This window comes from Chionomys nivalis, chromosome 1 (assembly GCF_950005125.1).
Source record: "Chionomys nivalis chromosome 1, mChiNiv1.1, whole genome shotgun sequence".
Taxonomy (NCBI): domain Eukaryota; kingdom Metazoa; phylum Chordata; class Mammalia; order Rodentia; family Cricetidae; genus Chionomys; species Chionomys nivalis.
Window position 1 is genome coordinate 155,713,634 of NC_080086.1, and position 22,052 is coordinate 155,735,685.

At 39.7% G+C, this 22,052-nt stretch overlaps 1 protein-coding gene across 5 annotated transcripts in view; it reads left to right on the plus strand.

Moving 5' to 3' along the window:
- The window catches only part of Ezh2 (enhancer of zeste 2 polycomb repressive complex 2 subunit), a 64,285-nt gene that overhangs the window by 21,569 nt on the left and 20,664 nt on the right, over positions 1 to 22,052 (plus strand). For all 5 annotated transcript variants that reach the window (XM_057765024.1, XM_057765003.1, XM_057765034.1 and 2 more), the window contains exons 2-4: positions 2,431 to 2,554; positions 3,454 to 3,582; positions 18,927 to 19,043. In XM_057765024.1, the coding sequence (XP_057621007.1) occupies positions 2,438 to 2,554; positions 3,454 to 3,582; positions 18,927 to 19,043 (363 nt within the window). In that variant the 5' untranslated portion in view covers positions 2,431 to 2,437. The remainder of the gene's footprint in view (positions 1 to 2,430; positions 2,555 to 3,453; positions 3,583 to 18,926; positions 19,044 to 22,052) is intronic.

The following is a 22,052-nucleotide window of genomic DNA, read 5'->3' on the forward strand; positions in this document are numbered from 1 at the left end:
AGATGCAGGTGACTCACTCTGAGTTTAAATTACTGATAAACCTGCATTTGTTTTTAAGTCATTATTGCTAGACGCAGAGACAGTCTCTGAGATTTTATAAATGAGTAAAAACCCTGCTCTTGATAGTGAGGAATTTGTTTACAGTGGGGGTAGTGGACAGTGAAAATTATGATTTTAACTGTTATATGGCACTGGTGGAATTTGGGACTTGTGGAGGAGTCAGCTCTTCACCTCTGATGGACAAGAAGCTGAGAGAATAGGAAAGCGCCTGGAAAGTCTTTTTTCAAGGCTTGTAGCTAGTGACTTCCTCCGGCTACTCCCGCCTCGTAGTTTCTTCCACCTCTAGTGCCAACCAGCTGGGGACTAAGTGATCACTTTTCTCTCTGGTCTCCATTGTGTTCTAAACTAGTATCCTCTGCTTCAGGGACTGCTCTGTAGTGGCATCTAGCCTGCCACACAGTTAACTCTCAGTTCCTCTGTCTCCTCTTCCGTTTCTATATGGCTGCCAAGCCTTGTCTTTTCAGAATGTAAATCACCTCTCCTCTCCTTTTATGCAGTGTTCTGGTTTCCTGTTGCTTTCAAGATAAATTTGAAAATCATAGAATTTTATACAGCTAGAAATGCTCTTGTAATCTCTTGAAGATTCAGCATGGTTCTGATACTCGTATAAGGAAATGTTCTAGGAAAGGACACTGGTTTAGACTTCAGGTACAGGCTCTGGAATGTGTTACTTGTCTGAACTATAGTTAGTTCCCACATTGACAAATAACTGGCTCAGAGTTTACAACTAAAGTTAAAGTAGAAGCGTTTACTTTGTTTGCATTTGCTGTGTTTTCTTTGCTCCTGCTCACAAAACCCCACATGACAATAAAAGTAGCACAAGAAGCAAAGACGCCATCACAGGAGCTGAGCGGAGAAGTGTGGTCTGGGGTATGTGGAGGAATCGCGCGCTCTCTGTCTGTCTCTGTCTCTCTCTCTGTCTCTCTGTCTCTCTCTGTCTGTCTCTGTCTCTCTCTGTTTGTCTCTGTCTCTCTCTGTCTGTCTCTCTCTGTCTCTGTCTCTCTCTCTCGTTCTGTCCATCCGTCCAAGCAAGGTTTCTCTGTGTAGCCCTGGCTGGCCTGGAACTTAACTTAGATCAGGCTGGCCTTGAACTCAGAGATCTGCCTGTTTCTGCCTCCCAGGTGCTGGGATTAAAGGCAAGCGCCACCGCACCTGACCCTGTTTTGCCCCTATTATCCTTAGTGATGCATGAAATGCACCTTTTCACTCTCACCTTTTGCAGCTGCAGTGGTCCTTTTACATATGCGGGAGATTGATCGTAGTAGCCCTTTGGATACTGAAACCCATGGTATATAAAATGGGAAGATAATTGACATAACCTGTGCACATCTTCTGTGTACTTCAGATTATCTGCAGTATACTTACTGTAACTAATACAATGCAGACACAGTTAAATAGTTGCTGTTTGTTGTTTACTACTGTTTAGGGGAAATTACCGGAAGTTTGTACATGTTCACTATAGAAGTGACCGTTGTAGACCTGGCTCCATAGAGCCAGAGTGATATATGGGAAGACAATGCTTCAAGTGTTGGAAATTGGCTAGGGATCTGTGGAGTGGCTAGGCTATAGCAGTGTGTGCTTACCCTCATTTTTTTGTGTGGAACGCATAGTACTTAGTATGTAACAAATTCAAGTTTTGTTTTGTTTCCTATTTTCTGGAAATATTTTTTTCTTGAATATTTTTTTTTCTTGAATATTTTTGAACAGAAATTTGTTGAGTCCATAAATGTGAAGTCTGTGAATATTGGGAATAATATTCAGTTACACATTGCTTCTATAATAGCTTTTAAAAATGTATTTTATTTTATATATGTGGGTGGTTTGCTTACATGTTATGTCTGTGCACCATTGTGTGCTTGAAGCTTGAGGAGGCCAGAAGATGGTGTCAGATTCCTAGAAATGGAGTTAAAGGTGGGTGTGAGCCGGCATGTAGGTTCTGGAAATTGGCCTGAGTCCTCTGGGCGAGCAGCCAGTACCTTTAATCACTGAGCCATCTCTCTAGCCCCTATAATAGCCTTTTAACAATTAAAAACTTAATGTTTTACATTTTTTCTCTCTAAAAATGTGAATTTTGTGGAGTAAAAACTATCTTGTGGTATAATATACATACTTTCTATAATGAGGTCACATTTCTGTAAATCTATTACTATTTAGGATGATAGACTATTTATAAATAAAAATATGCTTTAAATGATGTCATTAAATGAAATCATTCAATGACACATTTCCAAGATCTAACCATACAGAACACATAAGCATTTCTCTACAAATATCAGTAAAAATGTTTTGTTGATATCAGCTTTCTTGGGACTAAAAGATCTTATTCAACAAATTGGATAAATGATTTTAATATGAAATCATTGCTTTTAGAATAATCATGGGCCAGACTGGGAAGAAATCTGAGAAGGGACCGGTTTGTTGGCGGAAACGTGTAAAATCAGAGTACATGAGACTGAGACAGCTCAAGAGGTTCAGAAGAGCTGATGAAGTGAAGGTAATTTTAATCTTTTACAGAATTGCATATAGAATTGAAACTAGTTTCCTTCACCCCCCAAGTTAAATAGTTTTTCTTTGAAGTGATACATTTCAGTCAAATTTATAGTCATATTTACAGTAAAGTCAACAAAGACTTGAAAGCTATGGTCCTTGATCTTTCTTAATTAAAATGGCATTATGACTGCTTGGTGGAGTGGTGTAGCCTCTAATCCCAGCACCTGAGAGGTAGAGGCAGGAGGATCAGGAGTTCAGGACTGTACTGAGGAAATGGCTCATCAGGTAAACACACTCACTGCCAAGCCTGATGGCCTGATTTGATCCTTGAGACCTTCATGGTGGAAGGAGAGAACCAAGTCACACAAGTCCTCTGACCTCCATAGAAGTCCTGTGGCATATACATGTACAGGCCCGTGAATCAAAATGTAATAAAATCATAAAGACATTAAAGATCATCATGGGATATAAATGAATTTGAGGTCACCATGGGATACATGAGATTTCTCAAAAAAAAAAAATCATGCTCATTAATGGTAACAGAAATACTTTAGTCTAAGGATTATTTAGGCTGATTGGAAATTAGTCTTTTCAGTGTGCCTATGCACTGCTGGTGTAGACTCTGGGCCCAAACAGACATTTGTTTGTGTTTCTAAAGTCATTGTGATTTCTGAAACACAAAGTTAAAGAGGATGGGAGTAATTTCCTGTTCCTGTCTCATTTACAGTGAAGTAGTAGGGGCGGTGTTTTTGTATTAGAGTGTGGGAAACTGTCATGTAGTGTGTACAGTCTATGTCCATTTGAGGACGTGGTCATGGTACTTTCGAGGATTCACTAGATTTTAACATGCTTTAGAGATGCTTTATATTGTAACAATGAACCATTTTTGTTTGCTTTTAAAAGACTATGTTTAGTTCCAATCGTCAGAAAATTTTGGAAAGAACAGAAACTTTAAACCAAGAATGGAAGCAGCGAAGGATACAACCCGTGCACATCATGACTTCCGTGAGCTCATTGCGCGGGACCAGGGAGGTTGGTGAACACAATGTGTTGTGATAATTATCCACACATTTGTTTTTTTTTTTCTTATTGGAATGTTTATTGCTTATTGGGAAGAAGTCCCTGGCTTTAGAATGTTTCTCTAATTGCTGTTGGTTTCAGTGTGTACGAATGGCAGCCTTCAATCACACTACTCACAATTCCTGGTCAGTGTGTCCAAGCATATTAGACTTAAAAATAACTTTGAAATCAAATCTCTAAAATGCTCATCAGTTCAGTATGTAGAGCAAAGCCTTCTAACTTGCAATTGCTTTCCTCCTTGTCTCAATATAAATTAGCCATGTGGTAAGCAAACTTTTCATATTTCATGTTTAAAGGCTAAGGCTTCTATGAGAATTTAAAAAATTCAATCTTGAGATTGGTATTTTCTTTTCTGAGTGAGGTAGATCTTAATCACCATCAGGTTATAATCTCAAAAGTCCTATGGTAGGGTCTGTAATTAAATATTTCACCAAAGCATGCTGCCAGCGAGATGAGGGGCATGGCAAAGGTCTAAACAGAAGAGAGGTCATTATTAGCATTCAGGTTGAGCATTTCTGTTTAGGTGCCTGTTTTATGTAGAAAGACTTGGTATAGGGTGTTAAATGGAAACCAAAGGAAAAAGAAGTAATTTGGAATTAAGGTTATACCATTGTAGTAGATTATTTATGAGTGTATAAACGGGAACATCTGTTTGTTTTAAAGTAATTATTCAATGAGAATTTTAAAATATACCATATTATAATAAACAAGCCATAATTTGCTGTCGTATGAAGCTTGTGGAGGTGGTGTGACACACAGGCTTCAAAGGCTTAAGTAGCTACATACATGATCCTTATGGTGACTTTGTTAATGGTGTGGTTTTGGTGAGAATACATGATTTGGAAAGGCTCCTAGTTATAATTTGTTAGGTGGCAACTCTTTAAAGTCTGATTTATAATTTTATAAATACATGTTTTATACTGATACCTTCCCCATTATCTCATGCAAATCAAAGAGTAGACATTGGAGGTGATAGCTTTCATTATCATATGAAGGATAAAGGGTGCTTCTCTATGCCTGAACATTCTAAGACAGGCCTTTCAGGTGATTCTTTTGCAAGGTTTGTTTATTTGTTTAAGATTTATTTTTGAATGGGATATAATAGACCACATCTGAGGCAGGCAGATAATCTGTGAATTCAAGTTTAGTTAGGGCTACATAATAAAGCCCTCACCTAAAAAAATTATTTTTATTTTATGTGTATGAGTGTTTGTATGTATATAAATGGACTATATGTGCCTTATATCTGTAGAGATCAGAAGGAACCCATTCCCCTGGAACTGGAATTAAGGCTGGTTATAAATTACCTTGTAAATGCTAGAAACTGAACTCAGGTCTTCTGCAAGAGCAGCAAGTGCTCTCAATTACTGAGCCATCTCTCTATCCCCTTCATTTGAAAGTTTTTGTCTGGTGACCTTTTTAAAATTTATAGTATTTCATTCAGGAGTAAATTCATGAATTATTTAATTTTTCTCTCTCTCTCTCTCTCTCTCTCTCTCTCTCTCTCTCTCTCTCTCTCTCACACACACACACACACACACACACACACCACACACACACTACTGTGTCCAGTTAATGATGCTTGTACTTTTGTTTGTTTCCAACATATTTCTATTGATTATTTGGGGACTTTACATCATACAGCTGGTCAGCTTGTTTGGGGGCTGAGTCTGCATCTGCTTACGCTCTGGGCTGCTGCACAGGACATAACCACCATTTATTTTAGCCCTGGTACCTGCACCGCTCTGCTCCTCCATCACTCATCATCCTCCTACTCTTTTGGGGAGGCCAAAAAGAGGGCATCAGATCCTCTGGAGCTGAAGTTACAGGCTGTTGTGAGCAACCTGACATGGATCTGAGCTCAGGTCCTCTGCAAGAATCATATTAATATATATATATTTCTGACCTGAAGGCAGTGACAGTATGTTTTGAATTAATTTTCTTTGGTCTTCAGATAGTCTTTTAAAGAATTATTTAGCATTAAGATGCCATTAAGCAATACCAAGAATACATACCTATTGCTATTATGTGACTGTTTACCAAAATACAGTTTTCAAGTGACTATAACTTTATCTAACAACTAGAAAACTTTTGAATCTTCACTTTTTTAGTTGTTTTCCGCCTAGGTTTAGTAAGGAAATTGGCATTGCTCTTGATGTTCTTAGTGTCTTTCTCATATTTGTCATTTTTGCCCCACTAAAAACTATGAAGTATTTTTTCTTCAGTGATTTGTTGTTTGTTTTTTGAGCTAGAATCTCACTATGTAGGTTTAGCTGGCCTGGAACTCACTGTTGTTGACCAGACTGGCTTCCAGCACAGAGATCCATCTGCCCCTGCCTCTTGAGTGCTGGAATTAAAGGTGCATGCCACTACACTTGCCCTTCATTATTTTGAGTGTAGATTGTTTTTTGTACTGTGAATGACTTGCTTAGATAATGTCTGTCTGCTTGGTAAATGACGTGATAAGTAATTTAATAAAATAACCCGCCATCTATATTTATCTCTAGGAGAATGTGTTTGTAAGTGTCTGTGTCTTATTAATGAGAAAAGTGAGAACTTTGTGCATGTAAATGTGGGGTTGTTAGCAATAGAAATAGCATTAGATATAGTAGTTATATTTTAAAATATTTATCTATTTATTATGTATACAGCTAGCCAGAAGAGGGCACCAGACCTCATTACAGATGGTTGTGAGCCACCATGTGGTTGCTGGGAATTGAACTCAGGACCTTTGGAAGAGCAGGCAATGCTCTTAACTGCCAAGCCATCTCTCCAGCCCGATAATAGTAGTTTTTATATTCATGAAGAACTTTAAAACTTTTGGACTTTTAAATACATTATGCAGGTTTGCTCTTTCTGGTAATATCTGAGGCAATTAAAATTATTGGCTTATGATACAAGTAATATTTTTTTAAAAGTTCTGTTAAAATAATAGAACATGTAAGTGCAATTTAAACTGATCATTTTTGTTGAAGAAAAACTGGGTCTGATTTACAGGTAAGTAAACTCTTGATTTCATGGCTTAGTGTCTTTACTCAGGTGATTGTAAAGAGGACGTTTAGTTACAATTTGCAAAGAAAAAGCAGTCATATTGTAGGCAAGCTGTTATTACCGTTAAGAACACTAGCTGCTCTTCCAGAGGATCTGGGTTCAATTCCTAGCTCCTGCATGGCAGCTCACAACTGTCTGTAACTCAGCTTCCAGGGGATCTAGCATCCTCACACAGACATACATGCAGTAAAAGAAGGAGCAGGGTTCAGCTGCAGAACCACTGTTATGTGACTCACAGTTGCCTGTAACTCTGGGACTCTAGGGGTTCCATAGCTTTCTTTGAGCCTCTTCAAGAACCCCTACTCAGGTGTACATACCCACATGCACATAATTAAAAATGACACTACCATTTTGTAACACCCCAATCCTCAGATACATTCTTAAGCTTCAGTACAGTAACATTTTTCTTGCAAGTTTTGAGATTATAAGAACTCAAGGTTTTAAAGCTGGTGTGGTGGTACATGGCCTTAATCCCAGTAGAGGCAGGTGCCCTGGGTCTACAGCTCAGCCAAGTGACTGTTGAGGTCCCTGCCAGCTCTGCTTCTCTCCATGTTTCCAGCCTACCTTGCACCATTGAGACTAGACAAGGAAGGACCATTTGAGAGAAGCCTTCATTGGGCTAAAACTGTTAGAACATCAGGGAAGATAGCAGAGGAGAATGTCTCCTAGCCAAGTCACTGAGCCTGAATAGCCTACTTATATAGCTGAAGAAAGGGTGTTTGGATCAGTCTCAGGCATGTTTTGGACCACCAGCCTACTTCTTAGCACCAATCGCTGTTTGTGTATTGTACCAGTAGTGTGAGCCTTGTCTTTAGCCACAGTCCAGGTAGTCCCTGGTCAGATACTTGGGGAAAGTGATCCCTCTCTGGCCTAGATGAAATTGGCTGTAGTTCATCTTGGGTTCATCCAGGCATGTGGTAGCAAAATGTCTGGTAGTGCCTCAGACAGCCCTGGCTAAGGCTGCCTTTGGAGTGAGGACCCTCAGCTGCGATCATGCTATTGTTATTTCAAGATGTCCAAGGTGTGACCTAGATAGCTGGTACTGCTATTAAGGGTAATTCATTAGGTTTTCTACTCAGTCCTTTTTTGTTTTAGACTGTCAAGGCAGCAAAGGATTGCCCAACAGCTGACAATTAGGGGGTCAGATCATCTTATTCTTAGCTGTCTGCTTTTAAGGAAACAAACAGTTTATTGGCATTTCTTGAAAGAATGCACTTTAATTTTTTTTACATTTTATTTATGTATTTATTCATTTATTTTTGTGTGCATCTGTGTGTACATTTGTGAAGGTCAGGACAACTTGTGGGAGTTGTCTGTCTCTATCTTGTAGATTCTGGGGTTTGAACTTTGCCAGACTTGATGACAGTGCTTTTACTCTCAGAACTACTTTATAGGCCCATTACTAGTGATTTTAAGCAGATTTTAACCAGTACTTGCCTTCCCTGTCATCTGTCTCACTCATACTAGCTTTTTATGGAAATGTCTCTTTACCTTTATTCTCAACACAGGATATTGCTAGTATGACAGATACATGTTGTTACAGTTTGCCTTAACTCAGTGTAGTTGAGGGTCTTGCCTGCATGTATGTGTACCATGTGCATGCCTGTGGCTTGAGGAATCCAGAGAGGATGTGGGATTCCCTAGAACTGGAGTTACAAAGAGTTGTGAGACACCATGTGGATGATGAGAATTGAAACTAGATCTTCTCAAGAGCAGTCTCTTAACCACTGGGACATCTCTTTAGGCCCCATTTTTTCCCTCCCTCCCTCCCTCCCTCCCTCCCTCCCTCCCTCCCTCCCTCCCTCCCTCCCCTCCCCTCCCCTCCCCTCCCCTCCCTCCTTCTATGTGTCTTTGTTATGAGGTATTTTTAGAATTCTGTTTTATATATATGGGTGTTTTGCTTCCATGTATGTCTGTTCACCACTTGTGTGTCTGTTGCTCATGAAGGCCAGAGGAGGAGGGTATTGGATTTCTTGGTCTGGAGTTAGGTGTAGGAGGCGACCTCCTGTTCTTCCCTGCTGCCTGGCTAGCTTAGATCCAAAATAATCGCACAAAAACTGTATTAAGTCACTGCTTGGCCCATTAGCTCTAGCTTCTTATTGGCTAACTCTTACATATTAATTTAATCCATTTCTATTAATCTGTATATTGCCACATGGCTTTGGCTTACCAGGTAAAGTATCCAGCATCTGTCTCCAGCGGCTCCATGGCTTCTCACTGACTCCACCTTTCTTTCTCCCAGCATTTAATTTAGTTCCCCGCCCACCTAAGTTCTGCCCTACTATAGGTCCAAAGCAGTTTCTTTATTCATCAATGGTAATCACAGCATACAGAGAGAAATCCCACATCAGTTAGGGTTGGTTGTGATCCACCATGCGAGTTCTGGGAATTCCACCTGGTCTGCTGACAGAGTGCCACTGAGCCATCTCTCCGGCTCCTCTGTTTTGTAGTTGACTACTTTGGTATCTGGCCTAAGTTAATTGAGATTTTCATACAATTTGGATTAGAAATAGTAGTTTTTTATTCTTCACATCTTTCATATTTTTCCATTTTGATATTTCCAGTAAATTTATTTATATTTTAAATTTTTGATTTTTTTTTTTATTCCTCAAGGACTTAGAAATTCTTCAGGATTATAAATTACCTATCTTTTAGTTTTCTGTTTTTGGTTTTGTATTCTAATAACCATTTAACCCATTAAGAATTTTCATGGCAAAAACAGTGAGTGAAGGTGGGGTGTACCTTTCTGTTGAGCTGTCTGGTTGCTTCAATACTATTTGACTAGTCAGTCAACAGTAGAGAGCGCTTAATTATTTGTTGGCAAAATCAGCAGAAGCTGCCAACTCTGCAGGATCTCCTGTACCAGAACCTAAGTGTAGCTCACTCCGGAGTTGTGATAGCCTTGCCTGTTCATGTTTAGTGGGACTGCTCTGCTTTGTTAGTTTTTGAAACAGGTTTGGCTTATAGGTGGCCCAAACTCACATAATGCTCTGTTCAGGTTTTAGTTTCTTTCCTTTCAGTGGTAGTAATGGTTTAGTTTTATGTCCACAGCACCATTATTGAAGTAGGTACTTGAGACTGCATGTACACAATGGTTTGTGTTTTTAGCAGAACAGCATATAATGAAGGGATATGTTTAACCTCATGGCCTTAGCCAACAGACTGTCTTGAATTTTACCATAGGATTAGGTTTGTTGTTTATGAACCCTTCATTTAGGATTAAACTTCTGAAGAAGGGGATGCAAGGAAGGGTGTTAAGGAACAGAATTTATATAGTGAATCTGTCTGTCTGTCTTTTATATAAAGGGATGATTTATTAGAATGGCTTACAGCTGTTGACCAACTAGTCCAACAATGATTATCTACCAATGGAAGATCCAAGAATCCAGTATTAGTCAGTCCATGAGGTTGAATGTCTCAGCTGGTTTATACCGAATCCCAAAGAAGTAGACTCTAAGATCAGTGAAGGAATTGACTTGCCAATGAGAGTAAGAGCAAGCAGGCAGAGACTGTAAACTTCCCTCTTCCATGTCCTTTATGTACGCTGCCAGCAGAAGGTGTGGCCCAGATTAGAGGTGAATCTTCCTACTTCAAAGATCCGGATTAGAAGTGGATTTCATCACTTCAGATGATTTAATTGAGCAAAAAAAATTCCTCATTGGCATGCCCAGCTATTTGGATTTTAGTTAATTTCATTTGTAGTCAAGTTGACACCAGTAGTAGCTATTACAAGGCCACCCCTTGTCAGATGGACACACAATCATATCTCCTTATGTCATGCTTAATTTCCAAATGAAAATAATAACTAGCTCATAATTAAATCTAGCACAATATAACTATCCCTCATAGAAAAACATTATAAATTTAGAATAGGTGGCTATGTCCTTTGAGGGACATAGTATCTTTAGTATCTCAAACTTAAATTTGGTGACCACTGATATTCTCTTAATTGATATTGTAGTACATGATAAAGAAATTGAGGAAAGAAAATACAAATATCTTTACAAACACATTCTAAACAAAATACATGAGAACTACTTGTGTACCTTATAATCCATGTCTCTGCAGCTGGTTGTGTGGTCTTAGCTGGTTTTTACAATTACCTTCCTCTACTATCCATTCTGTATTTCCCCCACTCTCAGCAATAACCTTAGCGGGTCTTGGGTCTTTTCCTGTAGGAGTTACCCATCTTCATTCCTGAAGGAGCCTTTGTCATCCTGCTTGGAATAGCTTGTTGTAGTTTCCCATTGACTTTAATCACAGGACATGGTTGCACCAAGAGATGCCTTAAAGGGTCTCCTGCACTACAGACAGTCTTTCCTCAGTGTGGAGAAGCAATCCAATTACCTCTTGGTAATCTGGATCAACCACCTCCCCTAACAATGCTATTCATTTCTTAGCCTGTTGGCTTTCAGGGCATCAAATGCCTAAAGAGGCCAGGGAGGTGTCTGAGCTTCCAGATCAATGGAATGTTTGTTGTGTCTATTGACAGAACTCCTACTCTGCAACCAAAATTTCTAAGCCAGCAGAATTTAAGGTCACGGGAACAGGAAGCAAAAATTCCTGGTGAATCACTAGGGATGCTAGTGAGTGGAACTATTTCCTTTTCCACCCCTTGATTCCTGGAACCATGAATTCTAACTCTGGGAAAAGCTGTACCAATATTGGATGCTGATTAAAAACATATAGCATCTTCTGGAGAATTCTGCCCCAGCCCTCCAGACTACTGCCACCTAATTGGTGCTCTATTGGTCTTCAAAAGGCTTTTCTATCTTTCTATTAGGCCAGCTGCTTCAGGATGGCGGGGAACATAGTAAGATCGGTAGATTTTAGGATCTTGGGCAACTGCCACTCTCCTTTGGCTATCAAGTGAGCTCCTTGGTCAGAAACAATACTGTGTAGAATACTAAGACAGTAGATAAGGCATTCTGAAAGTCCATAGGTGGTAGTTTTGGTAGAATCATTAGGTAAAGGAAAGGCAAATCCATAACCAGAATAAGTATGTACTCCAGTAAGAACAAAGCATTGTCCTTTCCATGGAGGAAGTAGTCCAGTGTGGTCAACCTGCCACCAGGTCACTAGCTGGTCGTCCTGGGGAATGGTGCCACCTCTGGGGCTCAGTGTTGGTGTCCACTGTTGTCAGATCTGGCATTCAACAGCAGCCGTAGCCAGTTTGGGTAATGACAGGAATGGCTGGGGAAAGAGACTGGCTGTCCATAAGACAAGTCATCTACTTGATTATTGAACTCCTCCAGCTTAAGTAACCTTTTGATGACCATTTACATAGGACATCAAGTATGTTCACATCCTTCACCCATTTGGAGAGATCTGTCCACAAATGTCTTTCTTACTAATCTAGTTGTGCTCTTCCTAAGTTCTTGACCATTTAGCCACTTCGTTGGATAAAGCCCATGAATTAGTGAGCAGTGGTACATCTGGCCATTTTTCCTTCCAAACAAAGCATATGGCCATGTGTATTACCTGAAGTCCTGCCCACTGTGAAGATTTCTCTTTGCCAGTATCTTTCAGGGTTGTCCCAGATTTTAATGCTGCTTCTGTCCATTTCTGGGTGGTACCTGCATAGCATGCGGAATCATCAGTAAACCAGACTAGGCTTCTCTTCCTTAGTCAACCAATCACAGGGTCTCCATGAGTCTTTATGTGCATGCTTGGGAGCAGACAACATTCTAACAGGAGGCGAAACCATAGGCATTTGGACAGCTTCTTGAGTAACTTGTTTGTGCCTTCAGGACCTGCTCAGGCCTGACCATGTATATGCCACTTCCATTTGATAATGGATTGCTGTTGTGCACGGCCTGCTTTGTGGCTTGGTGGGTCAGATAATACCCAGCTCATGATGGTCAGCTTGGGATACATGGTAACTTAGTGGCCCATTGTCAAACATTCAGTTTCCACTAAAACCCCATAGCAGGCTGAGAGTTGTCTCTCAAAGGGAGAATAGTTGTATGCAGATGATGGTAGACCCTTGCTCCAAAATCCCAAAGGTCTCTTCTGTGACTCACCTCTAGGGGGCAGCTAATAGCATCCTTATCTGCCACTGATACCTCAAATACCATCAGGTCTGCTGGATCATATGGTCCAAGTTGGTAGCTCAGCCCTCACAGCAGCCTAGATCTGTTGAAGAGCTTCTCCTCTTCCAGGACCACTCAAAGCTTGATATGTGGGTCCAGAGTAACACACCCAAGTGTGGAATGTGCTGTGTCCAGAATCCAAATAGGTCCACTAAACATTGTGCTTCTTTCTTGGTGGTAGGAGGGGCCAGGTGCAGTAACTTATCTTTCACCTTAGAAGGAATATCTGCATGCCCCACACTACTGGACTCCTAAGAATTTCACTGATGTATAGTGAATCAATGTGATATTTTGCAGAAGAGGCAGACAATCACAATCTCTTTGAACTAAGTTATGACACAGGATCAGAGAGTTAATAGATCCTTGAGGTAAAACTGTAAAGGGACTATTTCAGGGGTTGGGGGTGGGAGTACATTTTCCTCTGAGGGTGGAGAAACTACTTTCCTTGGGTGAGATAAATAAACTATTTAGAATCTGAGAGTTCAAAGTTTTCAGTTTCAATAAGGTCCTTCCACACATCTACATCCCAAGTTAAATTTTATTCTTTACCAGTTAGTGCCCTTAATTTTAACACTCTCTGAGGCTGGGATTTGAATTTTGTTTGTAATTCAGTCAGTCTTATAATAAAGGCTTTAGTTTGATTTTCTGCAATTTGAGCTGTGGCTGTTGGTGAGAAGATTCTCTTCCAGGGCATACACAGAAACCTTGACTAGTGGTTCTCAACCTTCCTAATAATGATCCTTTAATACAGTTCCTCATGTTATGGTGGCTCTACCCTTAAAATCATCTTGTTGCTACTTTATAACTGTAATTTTGCTACACTTAGAAATTGTAATGTAAGCCAGGCAGTGGTAGCACACACTTTTAATCCCAGCACTCGGGAGGCAGAGGCAGGTGGATCTCTGTGAGTTTGAGGCCAGTCTAGGCTACAAGAGTTAGGCTAGTTTCAGGACAGACTCCAAAGCTACAGAGAAATCCTGTCTTGAAAAACCAAAAAAGAAAGAAAGAAAATTGTAATGCAAGTATCTGATATGCAGAATATCTGTGACCCCCCAAAGGGGTCATGACCAATAGGTTGAGAACCACTACTTTAGTCTGTATATGCATCTAGGGCTGGTCAGTTTTATAACTGAGTTCATTGTTGTCCCTAACTTTATTCTGAGATGTTAGAAGTTGGTTAATATTATCATGATGCTCATTCTTTTTTTGTTACAAGGGAGTCTCCAGTCTATAATGGTTCTTTGACATTAATGTGTAACATCAAAAATGGAAGCAATTTACAATCTGGAATGGACTGCTGTTTATTTCTTAGCTTTCATTAAATATCTGCATGGAGAAGTTAGGACCATTCTTGTTTTGGTTCTGACCCTCTCCTGTTAGAGACGCTTGTTTTTCTTAAGACTCTCTCCTTCAGTTCTCCTCTTTTGTCCTTAAAAGTGGTAATGAAACTCAGGTTTGCTATTGAGTTTCCTTAATACATGGTACATAACACATTCTGTTTTTTCTATCTTTTCTTTCTTCCTGTTTCACCTAACAGTAGTCTTGAATTTAAATTATCTATACTGCCCTTACCAGAATCTCTTACCAGCATGCCTAGCTAATTAAAACTTTTTTAATGCCAGATGTGCTGGTGTATAGCTTTAACCCAGCCAGAGGCAGGAAGATCTCTGAGTTCAAGGATAGCCTTGTCTACAAAGCAAGTTCTAGGCCAATTAGGGACACCATGACATCTTATAAACAAACAACAACAACAACAAACACGGCACAAAAACCTGGGTTTGCTCCCTTTCTTTCCTTAAGTCTTGAAGAAAAATTAAGGTAGTTTTAGAAATGATTTTCAGCTTCTCTTTAGGGTTGATGGAAGCGAGGTCTCCTCACTCTTTTCTTGGCTGATGGCCTTCCTAGAGTTGATGGTATTTCACATTTTCTTTTGGGATGAACACTTTCCTGTTCCTTCTTCATTGTTCTCCTGGAGAAATAGAAGTATGTATGAAACTATTGACAGCTCATTGTGTCTCAGCATGAACTAATTAAATGAGCCATCGAGTGTCCAAGATGTATGATTACACACTTGGTAGCTGTTGGTATAACTCCCATGTATTTTTTTGAGACTGGTCTTAACTGGCCTTAGGCTAAAGATCACTCAGAGGCGCGATGAGTGTAGCTTTGTTGTCCTTTGGGGTGTCCTACCTAAAATGGGGACGATTTACTCATAGGGTAGTGGTGAATTTTAATGTCAGCTTCAGTAAAGTCTCTGCCTGGCACGTAGTAGGATGTGTTAATTTTTTTCCCTTCCCAGCAGGCCATTCACCTGCACTCCCTCTACGGTTTTCCATAACACAGTTTTTACTTGGAACCACTCTTCTGCCAAGAGTCTCAGTTTGGTTGTGTACTCCTACAACTACTATTTTTGGCGTGACTTCCCTCTCCAGCCACACAGTTGCCTGTTGTACCAGCTGGTTGTTGTGAGTCTCCAAGCTCAGAAGAGCCTTGTTACTTAGCAGTGAGCTGTGTTTCTCTGAAAATGTGGCACCGTTATAACTAGTTTTCTGTCTTCACCATTGCTGGCGAATCATCTGTAATGTCCTGTGTGATCTTGAAATTGGAATTAGAATTAGAAACTCAAATTGCTAAAGTAGGCCTCCTAGAGACACACTGAACCGGTAAAAATGTTACGGAGACTTGCAACAGTTTTTGGCCTGCTAAATTACGAGTATTTAAAGTGTTGAATGTGAAAGATTCAAAGAAGGTAAAGTTGCTAAGTAGCTGGCAGTTTTGTGTAATTTTCCTGTAAAACCACACATAACATTTCCTTACTTGTCTTACTTGCAAATTCCGTGGCATTTCCAGATCATTTCATTAGGGAGATGGGTATGCTTACAGCATGGTTAGCGGCTAAGGGTGAGGTAGGATCCCGAGGTGCTGCAGAACTCAGGTCGGTTTTCCACGTAGGTGTTCTCAGGGCTCTGAACCGAACTTTCTGCTAGGGACAATCAGCAAGCGCAGTCTGTGATTCCATAAACCTGTTTGAGATACGGTGCTGAGCATTATTTTGAGGCAGAGAGGGAAAATCGTACTTTTTCCTTCAGTTACTTTTCCCCTTACAGAGCTTATGTTTCATCCCTTGGGGGCTTGTGGATGCCGCAGAACTGAAGTGATGGGTGCCTGTCGTGTGGCAGAGATGTGGCACTGGAGGTGTGGTAATTTATGCTGTAACCCATGCCTTCCTGTTTTCTCTGTTTCTGTCAGTTCTGCTTATGGTCTACCTAGCTTTCATTTATTTAGTATATCCAGAGAGTTTTCTGCAGAGCCGTTATCCCCCATCTAGAGGTTGAAAAGAATATTTAACTGTCTGCGTGTGAGCTTGGACTCACAAGCTGAAACAGGTAAGTCAGAGCTGGAGAGCTAACCTGTCTCTTTAAGCTTTAAAAGAGCGGCTGTGTAGAATTAAAGCCTCAGAATTAGTTTATCACCACCAAATATAAAACAAACATCAATAACTGTTTAAGAAGTAAATAAAATTAAGAATAAAATTATAACCACTTCCATACCTAAATTTTCTTGGCTAGGGTGAAGGGAAGGAACTGTACTAGTGGAGTAAGAGGTGAGGGACTGAAGAGACGCTGTGTGACCTTGGCTGTCTGCTCCCTGCAGCGGACACCGCAGCCTGTTGTCATGAGTTTTTCCTGTGAGCTTCTGGCAGAAAGAACTAGAGCACGATAAATTAAAGGTCTTGGATGTTGCAGTTAGATTTAGCTTTAATCCTGTCTTCTAAATTTACTTTCTGTTTAGGAAGATTTGACTTCTGGCCCCTGGATTGTGATACTTAAAATTTTATCATAAAGTCATAATGAAAGCTTTTTACGATCATGTAGATAAGCAGTCACTTAGCACAGTGGCTGGAACATAGTATGTGCTCAATAAATTTTACTGCTAACTCTTGTTTTTGGTGAATGGAGGGACGAAGATCTGTATGTGAAGCCATTTAGCAGGAAGAGAACATTGGCAAGTCATTCCCACGTTATTTACTTGACTTTGAGCTTTTCGTACTTTTCGTTATTTTTGCCTTTGCCTTTTTGGAAAGCATGTTAGTAGACATCACTGTTGTAGTTGTTTGGAACTGTGCTGTCTTTCTTTCACTTCTGTCAGGAAGAGGTCGTCTTTGGCAGTGAGCACTGTGATAGAGCAACCCAGTAGCTGTGTAGAGCTGAGGGCTCGTGGCCTGTGTGTGGTCCATTTCTGATCTTGCTGACTTGGAAACACACTATATAAAACTCAGACACTGACTCTGTATATGTGTGAATACATATGTGACTGATACGGGTCCCTTTTATTCTGTTCTATTTTTGTTAGTTATAGATCATCAATACATATATAGGGTATTTTATGATGGCTTTGGGGACTTGACATTTTAGAACAGAATTCTAAGAAAAGATGGAGTCCTCACCAGGATAGAAAGTAATATGGTTATTAGAACAGACTTGTACCATGTGCTAGAATCAAAGTTGCAAAAATTTTAACAGTTTTAAAGGAACATACTTGTTAAAGTCACCGTGATAAGAAAGCATTCCATCACAGTTTAGTTGGCAGGTTTTTCTCTGATGCAGGAGAAATAGTGTGCTATGAAATCTGACAGCCTCAGTGCTGAAACAGGATTCCTGTGAGATTACAGTTGTGTAGTCTGATGGCCTCGGGCAAACAGTCTCAGGAAGGAGAGACCGTGGCTACAGTTTCCTCTCTCAAGCCACTCCACACCTATAATCGTCCCTGACGGACCCCTCAGTCTCTTCCTCTCGAGAGAAGCTGTCCCCTCTGTGTGCAATAATAAACAGTTCTATCTATCACATTCTGTCTTCCTACGCTGCCTCAGAAATCTGACATTAAATCATTATCATTATAGACAATATAAAATGGCATTTCAAGGGACCAGAACAGAAGGTGTAAGCATTATACAGGTGAAGTATGGCAGCGTGTAGTGGTCAGAGCGGTATCACCACAGTGTTTATGTCACGGCTGTATGTATGATCTTGGGCAAACTACTTGTGTTTTCTTTACCTGTACTCACTGCAAAGTAGGTCTTATAATAAGTAGATCTTATAAGTGTTATAATAAGAACTATGGGGAGACATTTACTGTGCTCAATGTAGTGCTTTTCATAAGAACAGTTAGAGCCCGGCGGTGGTGGTGCACGCCTTTAATCCCAGCACTCGGGAGGCAGAGGCAGGCGGATCTCTGTGAGTTCGAGGCCAGCCTGGTCTACAAAGGGAGTTCCAGGACAGGCTCCAAAGCTACAGAGAAACCCTGTCTCGAAAAACCAAAAAAAAAAAAAAAAAGAGAACAGTTAGAGATTATACAAAATGATTAGAATATATGTTTTGCAATTGAAACTTAAATCTGTTACTCTTAATGTATTATTTGATAATATAAAGAAAGGATGGCATTTTACAGAAAGGAAGATAAAAGATAAGAAAGGTTAGACACACGTGGTGATGTCTGCCTGTGATCCTAGCATTCTCGGCTGAGGAAGGAGGACTGTGAATTTGAGGACAGCCTGATCTGTAATTGTTTTGTGACAATCTCAAAACCCAAACAAACACAAAAAAGATATAGTATGCAAATCAAAAAGAAAGGTTGATGTGCCTGGGTCTAGTATTCCAAGAGGCAGAGGCAGGTCGATCTTTGTGAGTTCAAGGCTAGCCTGGTCTACACATTGAGTTCAATAACAAGACCCTGTCTCAAAAAACAATGCTCAATGTAACATTCTTAATCTTATGATTTAAGTACACAGTTGGTATATATATTACACTCTATTCTATATGGTTGGGGGGTCAGAATTTAATATAAGCTTAAGTTTTTAGAGAAAGTTTGCAGCAGCAGATTAGATTTCTGAGGCTAATATGAAAATTGTTCTTGATCCTAACTGTTAATGGTAAGTATGAAAAAGGCTGGAGGGATTTAAAACTTGCAAATTCTAAAATGTTTTCACCTTGAGAAAAAAGAGAATTCTTTTTGGATTTTATGAGCCTTTCCATCTTAGGTAAAAATCTTGTTCCAAGCTACTTAAGAGTTCAGCATCTGTTCACAGTATGACGACTGTAGCTTAAGGTTGATCTTTTTATTTTTAAGAGGAAATTTTATTGTGTTCTTTTTCAGTGTTCAGTGACCAGTGACTTGGATTTTCCAGCGCAAGTCATCCCATTAAAGACCCTGAATGCGGTCGCATCGGTGCCCATAATGTATTCTTGGTCACCCTTACAGCAGAATTTCATGGTACGTAAGTAATAAAGCTTCTGTCTGTTTGATAATGTACTTAAATAAGAAACATGTTAATTTTTGTCATGGTGATAAAGATAAAATAATTTTTAAAAGCTACCAAAATGATATCACTTGAAGTGATTTTTTTTTATTTTTTTTTTTTATTTATTTTTTTTTTTTTAAAGATTTATTTATTAAGCATACAATGTACTGTTGGCAAGGAAGGCACCAGGTCTCATTACAGATGGTTGTGAGCCACCATGTGGTTGCCGGGAATTGAACTCAGGACCTTTGGAAGAGCAGGCAATGCTCTTAACCACTGAGCCATCTCTCCAGCCCCGAAGTGATTTTTTTTTAAAAATAATAGTTGAAAACTGTTTAATCTCCTTTTCCTACATTTTCCACAACAAAAGTAGAAGTAAACACATTAAAAGATGGAGTTTATAGTTCTTATTCTTTAAAAGTGCAGTGTTCTGTGACCTCATCCTGACTTTCCATTTTGTTAACTGAGAGCTTGTCATCAAACAGTTTAAGGAAAAGTTAAGAGATAGTGGCATTCCTCTATGTTAGTTTGAGGCCAGCCTGGTCTGCATAACAAAGAACACCAGTCCAAACTTTGGTAATAAAATGCTAATTTAATTCTCCTTCTTTTTTTTTTTTTTCCGAGACAGGGTTTCTCAGTGGCTTTGGAGCCTGTCCTGGAACTAACTGTGTAGACCAGGCTGGTCTCGAACTCACAGAGATCCGCCTGCCTCTGCCTCCCGAGTGCTGGGATTAAAGGCGTGCGCCACCACCGCCTGGCTGCTAATTTAATTCTTAATGGAAATAGAATGAAGGAAGGTAGAACAAAAGAAATTGAAGAGTGTATTCTTGGCTTGTATTGTTAAATAAAAATACACACTTTGGGGCTAGGGAGATGGCTCTATGCATGCATGAACAAGTCAGGCATGTTGGTATAGGCTTGACTTGTAATACTAACACTGGGGAGGTGGAGACAGGCTCGTTGGCTGGCCAGCCAGGCAAGCCTAATCAGTGATCTGTAGTCTAAAGTCCAGAATAACTCAGGGTGGATGCTCTTGAAGAACAGGCAAAGTTGGCTGTTGGCCTCAACACACAGTCATCATGTACTCATGTGAATGCTGCGCGTATGCATGCGGACATGCACGCACACACCACACAAAATAGAAGCACCTTAACCTACTCATTTGATGTATGGAATGAAATGTTGAGAGAATATCTTGATGAAGTTCGAGACTCACTGTATAGAATTGCTTCCTGGAAGGTTTTTGTCTTGCTGCTGTTTGGACAGCAGACATTTGTAGTTAGTGACTTTCTTCCACTCCCACAGTGTCGGTTAAAGTTACTCTTGTGAAGTTGAATAAATGTTTGCATTTAAGGCCTTACTAAAAAATACTGCATTTGAGAATCATTTTGGTACCTTAAATGAGGCTTCATATTTTCAGATTGGGATTGTGAAAGAATCTAATGTTTAAGATTGCCAGAGGGTAGTTTAGATCATTTTTGGGCTTTCGTCAATGACCAAAGCAAATTAGATGGCTGTTATGACTAACATATACTTTAGGAACAAAGGTTGGATGGCTACCACTGAGAAGATAAAGTGAACAAATATTTAATTTTGACTTACTTTCAAAGAAATGTACTCAGTTTAGATGGGAGTTGTGCATGCAAAATGAAATGAAACTTGAGTTGAGGGCAGATATTCTTGGGCCAGAGAGAGTATGCAGATATTCGTGGACCTGAGAAAGAGAGAGTGTGCAGATATGCTTGGGCCAGAGAGAGTGTGCTGATATTCGTGGACCTGAGAGAGAGAGTGTGTAGATATGTTTGAGCCTGAACAAATACATTAATCTCTACATTTTCCTTTTGTACTTCAGACTTTGCTTTTGTCTCAATTTTCATTTCTTTCTTTATCTAAACTTATAATAAACTCAAAGTTTGTTATCTAGTGATCACTTGAAAAAAAATGTATCTTCCTGTTTCTTAGTTGCCTGATGGTCACCTATGTCTATCATGGTCTTTTCTAGTGTGGTCTTTCCTGTTGATTGTTGTCGTAGTCTGGTCCTAGGCTTATAACGTTTAATTCTTAAAATATTCCCCGTGACCTTGAGTGAGTCTTAGCCAGTTTGTCCTGTTTTTCAGAGTTAATTTTCTAAATCTCAAATTTTAATTAGTACCTGTTCAAGGGCTTGTACAGGCCTGCTGTAACTTGGTTTCTTTATACATGCTTCAGAACCATCCAGTCATGTATAGTTGCTGTCATTTTTGAGACTTTTCTTCCTTCTATGATTTTCGGTTTTTGTCCTCTGTGTTCTCAACTATTCTAGTCTCCTCCACACTGTTCTTTGCCCTTCCCAGCTGTCTGTTAGAATTTGATGTAACTTACCCATCCTGTTTATTAGCACTATCAACTTTGATGTACGTCTTGTTCATCAAAGTATTGGAAATATTTTCTGTCACTGTAGAATATTCTGATTTTATAAGCATAAACCATTTTGGCATAAACTTTATAACAGGATCATTGATACTTGTTTCATATCTGTATCAGTTATTTTCTTGTTGCTGTGATAAATCACCAATTCCCAAGCAACTTATAGAAGGAAGGACTTATTTGGGCTTATGTTTCCAGAAGTGGTAAGACTCCACCATGGCAGGCAGGGCGTGGTGGCCAGAGCAAGAAACTGAGAGATCATATCCTCAACTGAATTACAAAGCAGAGACGAGGTGGGCAGAAAGGGAGAGAAAGAACTAGAAGTGAAGTAAGGCTATGGAATCTTAAAAGCCTGTACCCAGTGACATGCTTTTTCAAGTAAGGCTGCACCACTACCAACTGGGGACCAAGTATCCAAATATATGAATCTATGGAGGATATTTCTCATTGAGACTACCGCAGTATTGCTTAGAGTTTTATTATATTGAATACCTTACTCCCTAGATCATCAAATGAAGTCAATAACTCTTTACTTTTTTGATGATTATAGTTTATTTTGATAAGTCACATTCGTT